General features: G+C 46.9%; 1 protein-coding gene across 1 annotated transcript; it reads right to left on the bottom strand.

Moving 5' to 3' along the window:
• Positions 1–1,281: 1,281 nt before the first annotated feature.
• On the bottom strand, positions 1,282–19,172 carry GJA5 (gap junction protein alpha 5). Its single transcript, XM_027535369.1, has 2 exons — positions 19,028–19,172; positions 1,282–4,706 (listed from the first exon to the last, which is right to left on the bottom strand). Exon 2 carries the CDS (start codon positions 4,672–4,674, stop codon positions 3,595–3,597), a length of 1,080 nt encoding a protein of 359 aa, XP_027391170.1. The 5' UTR covers positions 4,675–4,706; positions 19,028–19,172; the 3' UTR covers positions 1,282–3,594.
• Positions 19,173–21,383: the final 2,211 nt, after the last annotated feature.

The following is a 21,383-nucleotide window of genomic DNA, read 5'->3' as shown; positions in this document are numbered from 1 at the left end:
ATGTTTATAAAACCATGAGATTCACTATTTTTTTTTCCCTAGGAGAAAAAAATGGATCCCAGGTGCTTTTTCCAGCTGAACTGCTCAGGTACTTCTGGGCTGAGCACCTTACCTTTGGACAGGTGCCAGGTACACACTTGACTCTCAACAGTGGTGTTGCAAGATGTGTTCTACGAGCTCTTTGCAACCCCTCTTTAAAAGAGCTTCCCTGCCCTGATAGACCAGTTGGTAGTTCAGATAATACTTGTTTGCTTTTTCCCAGCCTTTGGTTCTTTGTCTAGGAAATGGCACCCATTTGCTGGTGAGGGACTGGGTGATCCCTGGACTCTTTTTTTTTTTTTAGCATGAAGCATTTTCCTCTTCCAAAGAGATGTGATCCCAATCAAAGAGGCCAGTGAGAAGATGAACACTATCAGGGAACCTTCCTGGAACTCAGCTTCCAAGTGTAAAATGGGGATGGTGGTGGTGGTTTAGTCGTTAAGTCATGTCCAACTCTTGTGACGCCATGGACTGTAGCCTACCATGCTCCTCTGTTCATGGGATTTCCCAGGCAAGGATGCTGGAGTGGGTTGCCATTTCCTTTTCCAGGGGATTTTTCCCAACCCAGGGATTGAGCCCGAGTCTCCTACTTTGCAGCTGGATTCTTTACCACTGAGCCACCTGGAAAGCCCAGTATCAGGCCTATTTCACTTTCGGGCTTCCCTGGTGGCTCAGTGGTGAAGAATCCACCTGCAAAGTAGGAGACTCGGGTTCTTGGGCCCATTTCACAGGCTTCCCTGGTGGCTCAGATGGTAAAGACTCTACCTGCAATGCAGGAAATCTGGGTTCAATCGCTGGGTTGGGAAGATTCCCTGGAGAAGGGAGTGGCTACCCACTCTAGTTATTCTTGCCTGGAGAATCTCATAGACAGAAGAACTTGGTGGGCTACAGTCCATGGGGTTGCAAAGAGTCGGACATGACTGAGCGACTTACACACACAGGCCTATTTCACAGAGTCATTTCTGAGGTCTTCACTTTCCTAAAACCTTAGCCACTCCTTAAGGCCAAGTCAGGTATCTCCTCCTCTAATGTAGCTTTTTTCATGTGGATCACTTCTTAGAGCCTTATAGGTCCTAGAATTGGTCATTAATGAATTTCTATTTCATTCTCTTTTGTTTCCTTTATGTAATTTAGTTTAACCATCTTAAGCAGACTGTGAGCTCCATAATGGCAAGTTCTGGAATCATTCCTGAACATCCCAGGTTTTCAAATTCTATGTAGTCAATATAATGGCAAAAATAATGAAGATAATAGCAATAATTGTAATTTAATGACAGACTATGATTTCCCAGGCACCCTGCTGAACTCTTTACAAACACTATCTCATTTAACAACCTGTGAGGTAGATATTACTAGGTTCAGTTTACAGATGAGGAAACCAAGCTTCAGGGATTAAGTAGCTTGCTGGAGTCCAGTTGTAAATCAGCAGCTGCAATTTTCACCCTAGCATGTGTGATTCCAAAGCCCTTTGCAATATTGATCAAGTGCTCCCCTCCCCTACCAAGGCTGCTACCTCTATCTTATAGTCATACCATTAAAGGGACACAAAGAAGAGATACATGGAGGGCCAGACTTTATTTGGACAAACTACACATATTATTTCCTTTTTCCTTCCTGAAAGCCCCTTCATGAAGGACTGATTTAATAGAATTTCTAACCCAAGAACACTTATTGCATAAAACAAACACCCTTGAGAGATAGTGGGAAAGATAGTCTTGTTTTGTTTTGGAGAGTCTTAATGCCAGTGCCAGACAATAGATTAAAAGGTGTTCCCTCCAGGGATCTGGGATAACCAATCATTCTTCCCTAAATGGCATCCCAGTCAGTTTCCTCCACCCCTCTGCCCACATCCTTCTCTCTCCCCACCAATAGCATTCAAGTCTCAGCAGAGGGGCCCAGAGATGGGCAGGTGGGGCAGAGGCTGAGCCTCCTTCTAAGCCTTCAACCTCCTCTATCCAGGCCTCTCAGGGCTATATCTTTAGGTTGATGACACTGAAAACAGTGAGTCTCAGCCCTCTGCCGGGCATCTAGAGGAAAGCAGGAAAACCCAAGTGTCTCTAAGATATTCTTTCCTTATTTCTGGACTCCCCTCCCCTTCATCCACTTTATCAGCATACACACACACAAACACACATGCATTTTAAAAAGTAATCATCTCCCTGTAAGTTTCAGCATCCAATTCTGAGCATCATTTATCTTCATCCAAAGTGGCAACCACCCATTATGGACGGACTGAAGAGAGAAACCTGGCCAGTCCCTGGGGAGACACAGCTTTTCTGCCATCCGCACTGCTTTTGGCAGTTTCTTTGGGAGCACTGGGAAGACACAGGCATCTCTGTGCTCTTAAACAGGGCCCTGCCAAGAGAACTGGAGATTCCCTTACTGCTTTCATGCCCCTGTTAAATACTCCAGGGAAAGGGAAATCTGGGGGCCTCCATAGTTGTCATCACACCTCCTCTTGGCACTCGAAGTTGGCAGTCAGCAAGGGAAGCAAACAGGAGGGGAAAATAGTTTTCCAGTATTTTCTCTCCTTTTTTTTTCTATCTTCACAACAGAATTATTCTTTTTCCCAAGGGGAATCTGAGAAGCACAATGTCCTCTTTGTTTTCATAAGACCTAGGGAAATTCCACTGGCCTCCATGGCTGGTGAACTGGTCAGGATTCAAGAGAGGACAATGGCTTCTTGGGCATTCTGGTCAATAAGGTGTTTAGGGGAGCACTCGAGGGACTGCCAAAGGGGGAATGGAAGGGATGGTGTCTATCATCAGCTTGAACTGTAAAAGAGCTGCAGGATGCCAGGTGGTGGCAGGAATTCCAGTGGAATTGTGTGTACAGTGACTCCCCGGGAGAGCTTTCCAGCCCCAGGGGCTGGTTGCACACCCTGGCAGAAGGAAAGGCTGCAATATCACCAAGGTGAGACATTTGCCAGAGGTGCATACCAAGGCACTTGTAAAGTTGAGCTTGCTGGTTGAGTTCCAAGGACTTCTTTTTAAGTAAGACTGGGCAGAGGGAGGGGCAGCCGAGGGCAGACCATGGCAACCTCACCACCATTCCAAGGTATGGTCCAAGGAGACAACACACAAGAGCACATCTGAGGCATGTTTCCTGACTCATGCTCATTGTTGGATTGGGAACTTTGGGCTCTTTCTTGCCAGAGGAAGGGTGTTCAGATCAAGGAAGTCAGAAGGACCTAGAGAATCCATCAGCTGTGTGGCTGTTGTGTAGAGTCATCTTACCCCTCTGGCTATCCCTCCCAGGCCAGATTTGCTATGATCCCCTCCCTTCTTCCATCCCATTCACAGAGTAATCTGAAAGGCTTCATTGAGGATTCTGGGTGGATGATGGGGAAGAGACAGCAGCCTGGACAGATAGCTATGTCTCTGACCGCATCCACAAAGACCTGCTAACATCTTCTGGGAAGAATGAGCAATGCCATTGAGACCCAGAGTCCAAAAATAGCATAGCAGTGGTGAGAATGAAAGAGATGGGGTCAGAAAGGACATGCCTTCCCTCTCTGAGTTCCTCTGTTCCCATCTGGTTCTCCCACACTGGAGGTCACACCGACAGGTCATCTGACCTGGCCTTGCTACTGGCCTTGCTGAGACGGCGCTTGTCACTCTGGTAGCCGTGGGGGAGGCTGGGTCCTGGGGAGCCTTCATTGGGTACCTCGGGCTTCTGGGCATAACGGATGTGAATAAAGCCTTCTCTCGGAATCTGCTCCTGACTTCGCACCTGCTCCGTGGCCAGGTTATCTGTGTTCTGCTGGGAGGCCATCTTGTTACTGAATGGACTGAAGAATTTCCCCCCAGGGCCATTCTCCAGGCACTGATTGAAGTCAGGGGGTGGTGTGCAGCTCTGGACTCTGCCGGCCGAGGGACCAGGAAGCTGGCACTCACCTACGCCTGGCTGGGACTTGACATATCGCTGCCTAATCTTTTTCCAGCCCAGGTGGTAAAGTTCAGCAAGACTGAGGAAAAGGGACAGTCCGGCCACCGCCAGCATAAAGACAATGAAGACATTCTTTTCCGTGGGCCGGGACACATAGCAGTTGACGGGGTGGGGACAGGGACTCCTGCGGCAGACATGCAGGGTGTCCAGGAAGACCCCATAGAGGAGGTACTGGCCCACAATGAAGGCCACCTCCATGGTGGTGCGGATCAGGATGCTGCAGACGTAGGTGTTGAGTAGACTGCCCTGGAGGGCAATCCTTCCATTCACTTCTTCCCAGCAGGACAGCTCTGTCTTCTCGGCCACCGGGTACTCGTAGGAGCCAGCGGCCCGAGCCTCTTTGGCCCTCTCCGCCTCCCGGAGCAGCTTCCGCTTCTCCTGCACGCGCACCATGTGCACGGCGTGGCCCAGGTACACCAGCGAGGGCGTGGAGACGAAGATGACCTGCAGCACCCAGTATCGAATGTGGGAGATGGGGAAGGCTTGGTCATAGCAGACGTTCTCGCAACCAGGTTGCATCGTATCACAGAGGAAATCAGCCTGCTCATCGCCCCAGGATGACTCGGCAGCCGTGCCCAGCACCAGCATGCGGAATATGAAGAGGACTGTGAGCCAGACCTTGCCGATCACCGTGGAATGCTTGTGTACTTCCTCCAGAAACTCTCCCAGGAAGCTCCAGTCACCCATCTTGGCTCAGCAGAAGACAGGCGCCAAGACTCCTGCCAATGGGGCAGAGAGAAAAACAGAGGGATGGTTCTGCGGATGTCTGAGAAGTCCGATCATGTCCTGTGATTCCACTGACCCAAACCAATGCGTTCCTTAAGAAAGGCAACTTAAAAATCAGATTCACCTGAAAGGCTCTCCTTCTCCCCCATGCCCAGCAAAAATGAAAGAGAAGACTCAAAGGACTCCTGATTGCAAGATTAGAGTATGATTCCCATACTTTAATGGATCTAGAAATCAACTGAGATGTGTGTTAAAATGTGTGTGGATCCTGTGCTTTTACCTCCAGAGATTCTACTCTGGGAGGTCTGGGTTGGCCCCCGAGGGAATCTTGATTTGCAGCAAGCAGCCTCAGTTATTCTGATGCAGATATTCAAGGACCTCACCTGTGAAATATTGGAGTAGTGTAGGACAGGAATCTGCAAGTGTGACTCTGGACTTTTGCCTCACTGAGTCTGTTTCCTTGTCTGTAAAATGGGAATAGCTACACCAGAGGATTTGAGGGTTAAATGAGATGAGGTATGTGATATGCTGAAAATCATAGCTCACATGTTCCATATGGTTGAGTGGCTGTTGGGTAAAAAATATTTTTCTGACTTCAACAGGTAGAATTAGGTGGTAGAGAAAAAAGAGGGTGGGAGTAGCAAATTTGGCTCCTCAGGAAGCATTTTCTAGCAATCGGAGCCTTGCAGCATGGGTCAGATCTTCTGGGAGGTGGCAAAGGTGGCTCAGATGGTAAAGAATCTGCTGGCAATGTGGGAGACCTGGATTTGATCCCAGAGTTAGGAAGGTCCCCTGGAGGAGAGAATGGTATCCCACTCCAGTACTCTTGCCTGGAGAATCCCCATGGACAGAGGATCCTGGGGGTGGTGGGGGTGGGGGGGGGCGGCTATAGTCCATGGGGTCTCAAAGAGTTGGACCTGACTGGGCAACTAAGCACAGCAGCACAAAGAAGACATTCAGAGGTTTCTCAGGTTCCCCCAGCTGGTGAGCAGCTGCTAGTGCTGATCTACTCCTCACTGCAGTGCAACCATTCCAGCTGTGCCTTTCAGCTTGTCCTTCTGCATACAGAAGGCATCCACCCCCAGACCTGACTACCTTACATTCAGAATAAATGCCCCAAACCTCTAAGTCTCACCTAGAACCTTCCCTCATAGGTCCTGGCATATTTCATCAGCCTCATTTCCTGCTGGTCCCCAGCATGACAGTTCCTGAAAGATTCTTGAATGCCTTCCTCCCAACCGCCTCCTACATGTTTCCTCACCCCTAGCTGAATCCTATATACTCTTCAAAACTGAACCCAGTCATTGCTTCTCCAGCCCTCCCTGGGTTCTTCACGCTGAATATCTTCAGCTCTGCAGTGACCCTGGGGATACTCAGTCCTCTCCTAACATCTTGTGATCCTCTTTCTGTCTATGTTCTTCCAGTAGGAGCTCCTTGAGAACAAGACTTGCCTTTTCCTCTGTACCATCATCACCTAGCCCAGAGTGGGGGCTTAGTAAATCTTAGTTGAATGAATGAAGGAGCGGGTGGCAGGCACTGATGTTTCCTACTCATGGCAAACCAATCCCCTATTCTTTGCCTGTGTCCATTAGCAGGATAAGAAGGTCAGCTATCACTTTCTCAGCCTTCACTGCAGTTAGTTTTGCTCTGTGAGGTGAGGTGGGGAGGGTCTAATGTGGAGGGAGTGCTCTAGAAAATGTTTTCCATCCCCCAGTAAACAGAGAGAGCCTCCCTTGAAGTCCTCTTCACCCCCACGACTGCCTGTGGACAGGTTGTGTGAGTCAAGATGCCTGAAGCTGCCCAGGGAATCTCAGAAATGCAACCAGTGCCCCAAGGCTTCTGAATCAACTCTTGACTCTTCTATGTCCAGAATTTTTACTTGATGAGCAATAAATGTTCGTATGGCTTAAGCCTTTAATCAACCAGTCCTAATGAAAAAAAAAAAAAAAAAAAAAGGAGGGAGTTGAAGATAAATATTCCCTTCTTGGAATCTTAAAACCTCAGACTCTGATGGGACTTTAGAGGTTGTCAAGTTCAAACCTTAACCTTCACATCTTTGTTGCCAGCATGCCCCCTATCCTATCCCAGTTCCAGTTGTTATGCATAAGAGGAAGGAAGAACAGGACCATATTTCATGGTCCAGGCTTTGGCTTCTGAGTTGATATCTTGACAGAGACCAGCCTCTTGGCTCTGTCTTCCCCCAGCACTCCACTCCCCAACCCTGAGAGTACACAGAGTCCCTGGGAATGAAAGGGTCCGTGAGTAAGCAGAAAGGACCTTATCTGTGTTCGCCTTCATATCAAAGACCCTTCCAAGTCTTGAGACCTCTCCTCTGGTTTGTGACCAGACATCTGCCCTTTTCCTCACATGATTAAGGGCCCCCTCCCAAAGTGGAAAATTGTGGCGCGTTTTTCCAAAAGGAAAATAGCTGATTAGATAAGAATTTGAATGGTCTACGATCCCTTCTGGGCGCGTGCACAGTGTTCAGCACCTTCAGGGTCATCAGCACACATGCAGAGGCCAGGATGTGGCGAGTGTCAGAGAGAAGGGAGGGAGAGAAGGGGAAAGAGAAGGATTAAAAAGAGGGAAAAGACGAGGGAGTGGTGGAAATGGGGGGAAAGAGACTGTAACAGTTCAGGGAAGTCCGTTTGGGGGTTAGTTAAGTGGAGTTCAAATCCTTGTGAGTATCTGCTGAGCTTGGAGAAGTTACTGGATCTATGTCTCAATTTCCTCCCATGCAAAATGGGATACTGTTATTTAGCTCATCAAGTATTATGAGGGGATACATAAAAAGCACTTCACACAGTACTCAGAATATAAGAACCAAATAAAAGGCAGCCATTTCTAGCAAGGAAAGTGGTGGGGAAAGACAAAAATAAAAGAAAGTGGAAGGTGGAGAGATGTGAATTATCAAGCAGAAGAGAGAAACAGAGGAGAAGGGCAGAAAGCCAGAGAGAAAGAGAAAGGTTAATGAAAAAGAAACGGAACAGATGTATATTCTTCCAGGGCAAGTTTTTCAAACTCTCCTCCATCCCTGAAGACTTTTCCCTTGATCTTCTGGCACTGTCATTCATTCCTTGCAAGTCCCCAAGGATGTATAAAAATAGTTCAAGGCAAAGAATGTGATGCTTTGGTCTGGTCTGCCAGGAGGCTTGCCTGCTGACTCCCTCACTTGTGGTCCAAGGGGTCCCACCTGGAAGAGGTAAAGCACAGGTACCAGAAAGGAAAGCAGTCTTGATAGAATATCAGAAAGACAATCTTTGCTGTTGTTGTTTAGTCACTAAGTCGTGTCCGACTCTTTTGCAACCCCATGGACTGTAGCCTGTCAGGCTCCTCTGTCCACTGGATTTCCCAGGCAAGAATAAGGAAATGGGTTGCCATTTCCTTCTCCAGGGGATCTTCGTGACCCAGGGATCAAACCCACGTCTCCTGCACTGGCAGGTGGGTTCTTTACCCCTGAGCCTCTGGGGAAGCCTCATTGGGAGAGAACAACAGAAACTAACTAACTGAGGAGGTGTGGACTGAGGCAGACCGGGAGCCCTGGTGGCAGCATATAGGGTGAAACACCTCTCATCTGTAACTTCTTGGATGACTCAGACAGGGTCAGAGAAACTTCACATTGCTGTTATGTACAAGCTGCTCAGCTTATAATAGGAAAGTTCCCTGGCTAAAGTCAATTTCCTGACTCCTCTGGGTGTCTTTGGGCCCCTTACAACCTCAGCCAAAGAAACTTGTAGATGAGATACTCATTGAGTTTTCTGGGTGAATAGCACACAATATACTTTGTAGATTATTATCTATTTCTTGGCAGGAAGTGTGTTAGGAGGGCAAAGGAAGCTGCCCATGCCATGAATAAACCTATCAAATACAAATGGTAGTATACGCCACTGCTTTGTCTGTGATCTTCACTAGCTTCCTGCTGTTTATAAAGTTCAAACTATTTAACTTGCTCTTGAGACCCTCCACAGTGTGTGTATGCTCAGTCGTGTCCAACTCTTTGCGACCCCATGGACTGTAACCCACCAGGTTCCTCTGTCCATGGGATTTCCCAGGCAAGAATATTGGAGGGGGTTGCCATTTCCTACTCCAGGGTATCTTTCCGACTGAGGGGTTGAACCTGAGTCTCTTGTGTCTCTTGCATCTCTTGCATTGGCAGGCGGATTCTTTACCTACTTCGCTACCTGGGAAGCCCTCCCCATCCTATCTATTTCTGCTGTTCCCCTCACATACTCAATACTTAAGCTACACAACTCCCCACACACATATTCATGACCCACAATTTCTCATCTCTTTATCTTTTTTCCTATATAGCTGGTATTGTTTTATTTTTAATTTTTATTGGAGTATAGTTGCTCTACAATGTTGTGTTAGACTCTGCTATCATACAGAGTAAAGTCAGAAAGAGAAAAACAAATGCCATATATTAATGCATATATGTGGAATCTAGGAAAACGGTACAGACAAATCTATTTGCAAAGCAGAAATAGAGACACAGATGTAGAGAACAAACATAAAGACATCAAGAGGGGGGAAAGTGTGGGTGGGGTGAATTGGGAGATTGGGACTGACACATATGCACTATTGGTACTATAAATAAAATCGATAACTAATGACAATCTACTGTATGGCATAGAGAACTCTACTTAATGCTCTGTGGTGATCTAAATGGGAAAATCACCTCTTTATCTTGGCTTCTCATGTTCTCTTAGCCTATGATGTCCTTCCCTTTCCGTCATTCATTTAATACATTTATTGAATGCTTACCAGTTATCAGGCATCATTCAGTGAGGACAACACTGAAGATACAGCAACTAAAAAGACAAGCGTCCCTGCCTTTACTGAGCTGAACTGCCTTTATTTTCCTTCATTAAGGAGAGAGAATAAACGCATAATTGCAATAAAGCACAATGTGTGTTAACATTAGGGAAATACAGGGGCCTGGGGCTCAGTGGTGAAGAACCCTCCTGCCACAGCAGAAGACTTGGGTTTGATCCCTGGATCAGGAAGATCCCTTGGAGAAGGAAATGGCAACCCACAGCAGTATTCTTGCTTGGGAAATCATGTGGACAGAGGAGCCTGGTGGGCTACAGTCCACAGTCACAAAGAGTTGGACATGACTTAGAGACTAAGCAACAGCAGGGATGGAAACATAAGACGGGAGGTTGACTCCGGCTCAGGTGGGGCCTGGGCCCTTCGTAGAGCCCTGGATAGTTGAATTCTACAGCCCTTTGCAACTGATATGAGTTCTGAAGCCCCCAAGGCAAAAAGAGATAGTCCCTAGAACCTGGACAAGAACATCCCAACCCCAAACATTCTTTATTCCAAGAATTTCCATGTCCTCTTTCAATGTGTCACATCGTGGGACAAAGCAAAACTTTTGGAGAAGTAATTAGGGAACTTGTTTGGTAATAGTAATGTGGTGCTTGGATAAGATGGAAAGGGCCAAAGGAAGGTTTCTGTGCAAAGTGAGCATCATTTTACTCCTTCACTTCATGTATTATATGATTAGGAATAAAATTCAGTGTCTAGTTCCCAATCCAGCGCTCCTCCTTATGTTGGCACCTAGGCCGCCCTACACAGCCAATGTTTTTAAAGAAAACCAATTTAGAGCAGCCCAAATTAACCTAAACTCATAGTCAGCACCTCTTTCTCTGCCCCACCATTCTGAGTGGAAATGGAGACATTGTCTCAAATTGACCTCAGCCCTCTTTGATATCTCCTGAACTCTGAAGATGCTAAATTACCAACTAGCAGTCGGGATATACTCCCACACTGGCCTATATGCTGCCTTATCCTTGTTCTCCAAAAACTTCTTGTCTTTCAGCTAACTTGCACTATGTGTCTGCTATTATTCTCGGCACTGAAATAATACCTCAGAGGTACCAGGCCTGGCAAAGACTAGGCAGTCAATATCTGTTGAATTAATAAACAGATCAGGGGACTTCCCTGGTGGTCTGGTGGTTACAACTCCACGCTCCCATCGTAAGGGGCACAGGTTTGCTCCCTGGTTAGAGAACTAAGATTCCACATGCTGCACAGCCCAGCTAGCCAAACAAGCAAAAACCCAGATTAGACATGATTCCTGCCCTCAAGGATTTAACAGCTTCCCCTATAAGATGGGTAGTAGACTTCCCAAAGTGAATACTTAGTATTTTTATTGCATTAGGTTTTCTTATTCGGTGCATAATAAATGTTTTCTTAATGATTGGGGGAAGAATGTTTGATCTAGTAATAAAGTTGCATTACCTCTGACACAGCCCCCAAATGGAGTGGGGGACGTGAGACCCTTCCGTTGGTAGTCATCCTGCTCACTGCAGTCCTTTAGTCATGACTGCAGCATGAACTAGGCAAGCTGCAGGTGACAAGTGCCACCCAGCACATAGCAGAAACTGCACCTTCGTCTCTCCTGCTCAGAAGGTGTGTTGCAAGTGAGTTAGAAGCTACTGTGAGGAGGCCTTGAAAATTCTCTTTCTTTTGTTGATTCTAGTTCTGTCCTCTGGAACAAACATATCAGTCCTTACAATATGTTATTTTTTAATTAATTAATTAATTTCTTTTTGGTTGTTTTGGGTCTTTGTTGCTGCATATGGGCTTTCTCTAGTTGTGGAGAATGGGGGCTATTGTCTAGCTGGGGTGCAAAGGCTTCTTATTGCGGTGGCTTTTCTCATTGTGGAGTACAGGCTCTAGAGCGTGGGTTCAATGGTGTGGTGCACGGGCTCAGTTGCTCTGCAGCATGTGGAATCCTTCCAGAGCAGGTATCGAACTCAAATCCCCTGCATTGGCAGGCAGATTCTTATTGACAGTACCACCAGGGAAGTCTATAGTATACTGCTGCTGCTGCTACTGCTGCTAAGTCGATTCAGTCGTGTCCGACTCTGTGCGACCCCATAGATGGCAGCCCACCAGGCTCCCCCGTCCCTGGGATTCTCCAGGCAAGAACACTGGAGTGGGTTGCCATTGCCGTCTCCAATGCATGAAAGTGAAAAGTGAAAGTGAAGTCGCTCAGTAGTGTCCGACTCTTATCGACCCTGTGGACGGCAGCCTACCAGGCTCCTCCATCCCTGGGATTTTCCAGGCAAGAGTACTGGAGTGGGGTGCCATTGTCTTCTCCACTATAGTATTTTACTTAACAACAAATTTGTGTCCCCACCTCAGGGGCTGGGGCTTGGGTTTAATTGTAAAACCTTGAGTTTCGCACACGTAATGAGAATTATTTGCTCTGCTGACTCTGTATCATCTCTCCAACTCAACCCTGAGTTGAGTTGTCCTTGAAGATAAACCCCATAATGATTCATCATTGGATCCTCCCCCTGAAATCTCTCTATTCTCTCTTTTCCCTTAGAGCTTAATATTGTGCCCTGAAGTTGATAGGCAGATTTGTGTACTTTTTAGAAACAACGGTGGATGAATGACAGCATTCAGGTCACTCAAAACACCTAATGCCAGTAGAGGCAGCTCCCTGGGAAGCCAACCTAGGGTCACCTGCACAGTTACTATGGTGACCGGGATACCAGGGAAAGAAGAGCCATGAGCCTTCCTTCTGCGCATGAGGGAGCCCTCCACTTAACTGAACAGGACTGAGTGTGTCTACAGCAAGAGACTTGGTCACCACGGACTATTCCTTCTCTGCCCCCTCCCCACAGATTACTGGGAAACTCATCCAAGTTTGTCAAAATTAGATTTTAAGATCACTCTGCAGAGTCTGTGTCTAATTCTGGACAATGACACATGTTCTGGATAGTATCTACCAGACCTCTGGTTCTCAATAAAGATTGTTATTCATAGTAATAATAACAATCCCCTGGGCCCATGTTATAATTTCGCTCACCATGCAGTGGAATGCGGCAAGGGCAGGGTTGACTTGCTTCCCAATGAAGAGAATTCTGTTGTAAAAAGACCCAAAGGGTGTCACTTACAGGATGCCTTAGATGCAGTCTCATGTCAGTGCAGCTCAGTTCAGAAAGTGTCCATGAGCCTCAGTGCTATGCCAGATATCAAAGGTGGCTTTATAAAGTGAAGTGTCAGCTGTAACCATCATCTCAGAGCTCTTGTGAAGCTTACTTATGATTGTACATTTTTCTAATTTTCCTTCACCCCCAATAGTTTCTCCCTAAAATAGACTTGTAGGGAGAATTACGGGAGAGAGTGCTCTTGATCCTCAGCCACCTCATTAATCTTTATTATCCTCGCAGATTCTCAGTTCCATTTGCTAGTTTACCCAGAGTTACACAAAAAGGTGAGAATAAAAAGAGAATCTAACACTCTATGAGACCCTTCTATGTGCCAGATACTCTGCAAGTTTCTTGATATATATTTTCTCATTTGATTCTCACAGCAACCAGAGAAAGTAGGGACTGACCCTGTTCCCTTCTTACAGGCCTCAGTGGGGGTAGACTTGAGCAAGATCACTTGAGGGTGACTTGCTGGTAAGCGATGAAATTGGCATCAAAGCCAACTCTTGTCTTTTCTGACAGCAGTGCTCCTGCCTTAAGAATCATGCTAGATTCTAAATCACCTGAAGTTCCTTTCTTTGAAAATCCTTACTGGTCGAAGAGTGGCCTCTTTAACATAAGATAACTGCCACAGGGATGTTTGTGAAATAACTATGAGACTAGGGAGACTATTTGTACGTGGTTGAGGGTAATTCTTACATTTAGAACTTTCATTCTTTTCTTGATTTAGGTTTGTGGTAGCTACTTCAGCCTCAGGGAAAGCAACTAGCTAGATTTATGATATACCTATGGCTATTGAGTTGGGCGGAGAAGGCAATGGCAACCCACTCCAGTACTCTTGCCTGGAAAACCCCATAGATGGAGGAATCCGGTAGGCTGCCGTCCATGGGGTCGCTAAGAGTCAGGCATGACTGAGCGACTTCACTTTTACTTTTCACTTTCATGCATTGGAGAAGGAAATGGCAACCCACTCCAGTGTTCTTGCCTGGAGAATCCCAGGGACGGGGAGCCTGGTGGGCTGCCATCCATGGGGTCGCACAGAGTTGGACACAACTGAAGCGACTTGGCAGCAGTAGCAGCAGCATTGAGTTGGGCAGTGTGGGCAACTTTCTCAGAATGAGAAGTCCAGGGGGCCTGCACCCCTGAATCTTAATCTCTAGAGAGGGGAGGAGGAGTTAGAGATGAGAGAGAGGGAGAAGGAGACAGATGGACGAGATTAAGTATCACTTTAGTTTTCCTTTTACTCCGGCCAAGGGCAGATAATTAACTCCTCTTTAAATTTAATTATTTGATTCTGGCAAGGACAGAGTGGGCCATTCAGAGATCCTGCTGGCTGACAGTTGTTTCAAAGCCAAGGAGGTAGAAGGGAGCAGGCAAAGTAGAGAAAGAGCATTATGCTAGGATAAGTAATCTTCTTAAAATGTTAGAAGATGTATTTACAAGGAATGGATGGGAGGGAATGGCAAATGGAGATATTGAATTACAAGGAAATATTGGGAGATCTTTATTATCCCAGAAGGGGTTGATTGATACTTATGTGGCTATTAATGAAAAATACATTTATGAAATGCTTTATTATTTCCAACATCTTGTCATCAATTCATAGTACAGTAGAGCTAAAAGGAATCTAGGAATCTAGGGATCAATCAAAATCAACCCCTTATGTCTCAACCCAAGATGAAGACCAGGGTCCAGGGAAGTTAAGTGGTAGTAATAACAGAAACCACTATCTGAGTGTTTTCCACGTGTGAAGCATTTTACAAGTCCACTTTCTAACTCTTACATTAGCCCTGCTAGGAAAGCAGTATTATCCCATTTTAGAGCTGAGAAAACTGAGACTCAGAGTTTAAAGAACTTGTACAGAGTCACACAAGTAGCAAATGCTGTGTAGGAGACTTGAACTTGGTCTACCTGACTTCAAAGCCTGCCTTTCTCTCTGTGCCTCTAAAAGGGAAAGAAAAGCAAAGAGGCCTTAGGACTGACAGGACTGACAGCTGGTGACAAAGCCATGACTGGAGCTCCAGTGTCTTAACTCCACAAGCAGGGCTTTCCCCACTTTCCCATAAGAGGCCCAGGGTTTTTCCTTTTAGCCTCTGGTTCATTGGCTGGCCATCCCTTGCATATGCTGTTCCTAGAATTGATGATCACATGGAGCCCTCAGCCCACAGTGGTCAGGATTCCCAGACTCCTCAGCATCTGCCACCGTTTGGCCAGAAATCACATATAGAAAGTTATTTCCTTTTTTAGCCAGTAAATGCCCTTGGCTGAGACACTGTCTACCGCTGGGTTCTCAGCTGGCCAAACAGCAGGCGCTGGAGTTCCATTGATGTCAGATTGCAACAAGAGCAATGGGAACAGAAATAGTTAGGTGGTAGGACTCATGCTTCCTCGGAAGAGTGGGATTCGAGCCTGCCTCCATCACTGTCTAGTAGTGTGACCTCTGGCAAGTCACATAACCTCTCAATTTCTTCCTCATTTGTAAAGAGGGCATGTTTCCTCATGGGGATTAAACAGTGTGTGAATAAGTGGAAACATCTAGAACCATAATAGGCACATAGTAGCCACTCAGTGATGTAGTTCCTTGTTTTCTGCCATTTCCAGTAAAAACTCCTCTCAAATAAGACCCAGCGAGCCACCTTGACTCAGCATTTGACATGAGCAGGCCGGCTAGAGGGCCTCAGCAAGGACCGCCCCCATGTGCTACCACGTGGGGGAGGATGACTGTCAGAGGTGAGGAAAACATGGGCAATGGGAAGGATATTAATTTAACTCTACATCAGTTATGTCATTCGGTTTAAAGAAGAGTGGTAGGAGGAGAGGAAGAGACGTGTAGAGATCCACTCCAATCACGCTCCATTTATACTCATCATTGGTCCAGCCTGCCTCCCAACTTTCCTTTAACTCAAGATTTTGGGTCTGGAGATGGACTCATGAGTCGATATTACAATGTGTGCTTCATGTAATTCCTTCTTTCTGAGGAGCTGCAGCACTTAGGAATCTAATCACCAATCCGAAGGCACATCCACAAGGATAGCTTTGAAGGTGACTCAGTTTTCCATGAAAGAGAAATAGGAGGTTGTGTACTCTGTGATCTGAGGGGAAGAGGCATCCTGACCCCTAACTACACCTGCACTTCCTAAAGTTCTGAATCACGGAGATGCGAGGTTGGATTCAGCTTCTAGAAGTCCTCTGTGGACAAGAGCCTCAGAAGACAGGTTTTTCTGGTTCCAGCTATTTGGTTGTGACTCCAGACAAGATCTTCCCTCTCCCTGAGCCTCAGTTCACTCATAGGTAAAACAAAGAGGTTGAGCTGGATGATTGTTTAGGCCCTTCCAGGTCTGTTAGAACATCAGGGGAATTTGTGACTTGCCCAGTTGTGATCATCTGGCAAATTAGTGGAAAGTCAAGAGGCAAATCCAGATTTTCTAATTCCCAACTTAGAGGTCAGCAAAAGTAGACCCAGAAAAAAAAAAAAAAAATCTGTGGTCATAAAAACCAGGCAGTACCTTCAGAATTTCAAGTCATGGTGAGCCTTCACTATGGAAAGACCTTTGCTTAAAACGAGACTCAATTCAAGAGACTTGGACTGAGCACCAGGTGACCTGTATTCTCCTCTGTTGTTCTATCATTCACTGAGCAGTTACTGCATGGTAGCCATTTAAAATACATCGTTTTATTTACTCTACATAAAACTTTACAAGGAAAGTATGTATTCACTTTGACAGATAAAGAAACTGAGGCTCAAAGACATTAAATCATTTCCCCAAGGTTTACACAGTTGAAATTCTAATCCAAATGTGGTTCCTTTTGCCCTGCCCCTGAATTAGAGAAAATCTAAGATCTTTCTGTGTTATTTCAGTACCTCTGATTCTGAGGCCTCCTGACTCCCTTTCCTTATGAAGGTGAGTTGATTACTAAAGGCTGAATTTTTCTTGCCCATTGTTTGCTAATATGTCAGAAACAATTGATTCACACAGTGGCATCAAGCTGTCCCTTGCCAGGAACCAGAAACTTCTGGCTATTGAAAGGGAAGTCAGCTTATTTCCTATGAGCCCTGAAGCTTTCCTGAAAAAGTGGGCATCTCTCCCCTTCAGTCAATTCAGTCCTGGAGCCCAGACACAGAGAACTGCTGGACTCCAAGGTGGGTGAGATCTTTCCTGGGACAGATGACAAAGCCTGGGCCTTGGGTCTCCCTAACCCTGAGGACTGTGAGTCTTCTAGTTCCTGTCTGATTGATCCACACCGACAGGCTCCCTGCTCTGTTTTGACCAGCTGGTCCCAGAGGCGAGATCAGCCAGGACTCATGAGGCCAGGCTGCCCTGTGGTAGCCCTGCTGGCTGTGAGAGCCCAGAAGCCTCCACTGCGGGTGCCCCCAACCAGCTGGCGGAGATGAAGAGGAGCAGGTGGACAGTGGTGCCACTGCCAGGCAACAGGACTGTACAGATACTTACATGCAAGAAGCAGGGAGGTTTGGGGGGAAATGGAAACTCAGAAAACACAGCCAAGGATGGGAGGCAGAAGAGCCCGTGGTGTGAGTGAGCTGAGTATGGTGTTCTCCCAACTACACTGGCCCTGGCTCTCTCTTGTTTCCAACAATCATTTCCCTTTTCTGAGCCTTGTTTTCCTCACTTGCCAAAGGAAACCTAAGAGACCACTTCCAATTCTAAAGGCCTAGGACTTCAGGGCAGTATCTGGAGTCAGGGACAGGAGTGAGGCAGGTAATAGACAAGAACAATAACCGGTTTCAACAACGCAGCGAGAACATCTCTGGAATTCCAGGCAGTGGCCAAGCAGGGAACACGGTTGTGTTACTGCCATGGCTCTGTGAACGTCATGTGTCTGGGGAGGGGACGCCCCAGGATGCCAGTTTGGAAGCCAGGAAACTCATGTCCTGGTATGGTTTACTGTATGCCAGTGGTCTCTGGGGCTGCTCCTTGACCGCCAGCAAGGGAGGAAAAGGCTTGGAGAGACAGCAGGGGGAGCAGGCTCTGAACAGCAATGGTGCCCTAGGGACCCTGGCTGAAGGGTGGCAGGTTCAGAGCTGTCCCTGGTGAACGGCAAGTCAGGGGCTGGGCTGGGCTATGACTCTCAGGTCAGTGGGTGGAAGAGATAGAGGCCACTTGGCCTGATGATGTAAAAGTCAGGCTGGGATGCTTCTAAATACCAGCTTATGTCCCTAGCCATGAGCCTACCACCCCAGGCAGATGGAGGTGGCCTTGGTCTCTTCTCTGTCCAATGTCACTGGATCTCTCCCAGGTCGCCTGACTCCCTGCCTGGTGTCCTTTCTTGTCTCAGGCCAGTCAGACTCTGTGTGCCAGAGCTGTGTTCAGAAAACAGCTCGGTGGGATGCTGAGGAGTCAGAACCAGGAAGTCCTCCATTATGGTGGGATATTGAGAGAAGGAATGAAGGAAAAACTGAGCCAAGGTGCAGTAAGGATGTCAAATCCTTTGTCGGGCTTCCCTTCTGTGGTGTTTCTGAGGTGCATTTGAGCTTAGGAATCTCAGCCTTGGACAATGTTACTGCTGACGGTAATGAGAGGGGTCCTGTTACTTCAAACCTTCCATCTTATAGCTGAGGAAAGTGAGGCCCAGAAGGGGAATTGTCTGGTCCAAGATCACAAGCCCCTCAGTGCAGTAGAAACCAGGTCTCTTGGCCCCCTGAGCCCCAGTTCCTTTACCACATGCTTGAAAGGGAGATGAAGGGGCCAACAGAAACCTTCCTGCCCTGTGCCCAGGAGGAAAGGAGACCGCCCATGGGTGCTTCTCTGGGGCTTTCTCTCTGGGTCTCACCAGCTTCTTTCCTCCAGCACGAGGGGCCAGATTGCTCACAATGTACAGCAGGGACATGATACTCCACAAGAAACCAGGCAGGGAATATTTTTAAACCATCCAACATGCCTTAGGGGGGAAAAAAAATCAAAACACTCTTCTAGATGCTGTGGAAACATTTCAAAAGATTCCAAGCCTAGAGGAAGCATCGTAAAATAGTGATCGTTTGAGTTTTTAAAGGGCCAATTCCAGTCTTCACAAAAGTTCCTGGAAATGGCCTGGTGTCCTGCTTAGAAGATGCCCCTGGAGCATGGAGACTCTGTGAGAGGTAGACAGATGGCAGAGGCCCTCCACTTGCGTTTCTACAGCTCCTTCTAAATCGAGTACGTGATTTATCTACTGCTTCCTAAGCCATCCTCTTTAATATACCCAGAGCTGACCATCACAGGGGCTGGTGGTGAGAGAGGTAGGAGAGAAACCCACAGGTGCAGAGAAAGAGCTTTGTTGTGACCAGCCTGTAATTCAAGACTTTCTCTATGGCTCTTTCCCATCAATTGGTAGTTTTAGCTCTTAAAATCCAAGTTTACTCTTACCTTCTTCTCCTCCTCCTTCTGTCTGGAATTCCCGTAGGCTTCTTGGTTCTCTGGCCGCCTGTCCTCCGCTGCCCACTCTTCCTCGCTCTCCAGCCTGTCAGTCGCTCCTCTCCCACCCTCTTTTTAATCGCTATCTGTCACCCTCCCTCCGCCCACTTCTTCCTACTCTTTCTCTCTCCTCCCACTTCCCCCTCAGGATCTCTCCCTCCCCTCTCCCTTTTGTGCTCCTAGGATCTTTGCTTGTTTAAAAAGTTTTCTCCCCTTGACCTGCTTGCAGCCTTTCCACACGGCGTTCTCCCCAGAAGGAGACTGAGCCCTCCCCCTCCCCCCGGCCCCCCCCCCTGTCATTGTTGCCACAGTCCTCGAGCTAGCCCTCTCTCCTTCAGGCTGGTTGTGCAATGGTGCTAGTCTTTGCCTGCCCACCCGCTGCTGAGCTGCTTTCCTGGGCATCAATGGGAAAACCGGTACTACCCCAGAGATCCCTCTTCCCCATCCTTTTCCTGTTGTCAGAAAAATGGACTGCGCATTCACAGAGCAGGTTTTTCGGGGATGTCTACTATGCCCACATCAGTGAGCTGAACACAGAAAACATGCTCTCACAAATCACAAACACCAGCACCCAGAATAGACACCAGGGGTCACCTGAAAGCTCCAAAGGGCGGGGAGAGGGCATCTCCACTGCCCAGGACCACTCTCTCCTTCTCTAATGCAAAGAGAATACTTTTATGTGTCAGGCACCGGGATGGGGTGAGATAGATATGGATATAGATATGGATATAGACATAATATTACAAGCTGGAATCAAAATTTTGGGGGAAAATATCAACAGCCTCAGATAGGCAGATGATACCTCTCTAAAGGCAGAAAGTGAAGAGGAACTAAAGAGCCTCTCGATGAGGATGAAAGAGGAGAGTGAAAAAAACTGGCTTAAAACTCAACATTCAAAAATCTAAGATCATGGCATACAGTCCCATCACTTCATGGCAGATAGATGGTGAAACAATGGAAACAGTAACAGACTTTATTTTCTTGGGCTCCAAAATCACTGCAGATGGTGACTGCAGCCATGAAATTAAAAGATGCTTGCTTCTTGGAAGGAAAGATATAACAAACCCAGACAGTGTATTAAAAGGCAGAGACATCACTTTTCAGACAAAGGTCCATCTAATCAAAGCTATGGTTTTTCCAGTAGTCATATATGGAGGTGAGAGTTGGACTATAAAGAAACCTGAGTGCCAAAGAATAGATGCTTTTGAACTGGTGGCGTTGGAGAAGACTTTTGAGAGTCCCTTGGACTGCAAGGAGATCAAACCAGTCAATCCTAAAGGAAATCAATCCTGAATATTCATTGGAAGGACTGACGCTGAAGCTGAAGCTCCAATACTTTGGCCACTTGATACAAAGAGCTGACTCATTAGAGAAGACCCTGATGCTGGGTAAGATTGAAGGCAGGAGGAAAAGGGGGTAACAGAGAATGAGATGGTTGGATGACATCACTGACTCAATGGACATGAATCTGAGCAAACTCCAGGAGATAGTGAAAGACAGGGAAACCTGGGGCGCTGTAGTCCATGGGGTCGCAAAGAATCGGACAGGACTTAGCAACTGAATAACAATAGGGCCAGCCTATGCTAAGTGGGAGAAAAGATTGTTCCTTGTCCGCAAGAGGCTGATATTCTAGTTGCAGAAAAGAGCTATTCAGATAAAGCAGTTAGTATAAAGGCAGTATCTATATGTATTTATCGTCAATGCATAATGATATAATGAAGTGTTAAATTGGGTGGGGAAAACACCATTTGGACAACATGTTCATTAGAGTGATGTCTGATAATGGTGAAGGGGGCAGGGAAAGGCATATTTACTGAAGGCCTTCTAAGTACCAGGCATTCTCACCTCACAACACTGCAGGGTAGATGCTCTGTTATTATTTCCATTTTATAGAAAAGAAAATTCAGACTCAGAGAAGTTTAGTGACTTGCCCAAGATTATTCAGTTAATAGGGGGAGGAAATGTCTGCCTGATGCTAAAGGCCAGGCACTTTCTCCCCATGGCTGTAGAGGAAATTCTCATGAAGCCTGTTTACCTGGTCAGAGAAGTGGGGCACAGGGCCCTCCAGCTGGAAGCAAACAGACCTGCAGATGCCACAAGAAGGATGGGCTCCAGCCCTTGCAGGAGAGGTTGTCTTTGACCATGACTGTGAGTCCAGCGGGTCCAGCACCATCTGAGGTTTCCAGGAAGAGACCAATCATCTTCTCTATGAGTCTTTTAAGGTGGTATTTTGAAAAGTGCTTCTTTTTTGCTTCTCCTGATGGGCAAGAGGGCAAATGAATAGACCTTTCAATGTCTCCTCTACTCA

Source organism: Bos indicus x Bos taurus, chromosome 3, assembly GCF_003369695.1.
Source record: "Bos indicus x Bos taurus breed Angus x Brahman F1 hybrid chromosome 3, Bos_hybrid_MaternalHap_v2.0, whole genome shotgun sequence".
In the NCBI taxonomy this organism is placed as follows: domain Eukaryota; kingdom Metazoa; phylum Chordata; class Mammalia; order Artiodactyla; family Bovidae; genus Bos; species Bos indicus x Bos taurus.
The sequence above is the reverse complement of the archived record's forward strand: the minus strand, read 5'-3'. Positions and strand labels throughout refer to the sequence as shown.

Excerpts from the sequence above, each read along its gene's own strand:
- GJA5 (XM_027535369.1), bottom strand. The coding sequence starts at position 4,674 with ATGGGTGACTGGAGCTTCCTGGGAGAGTTTCTGGAGGAAGTACACAAG.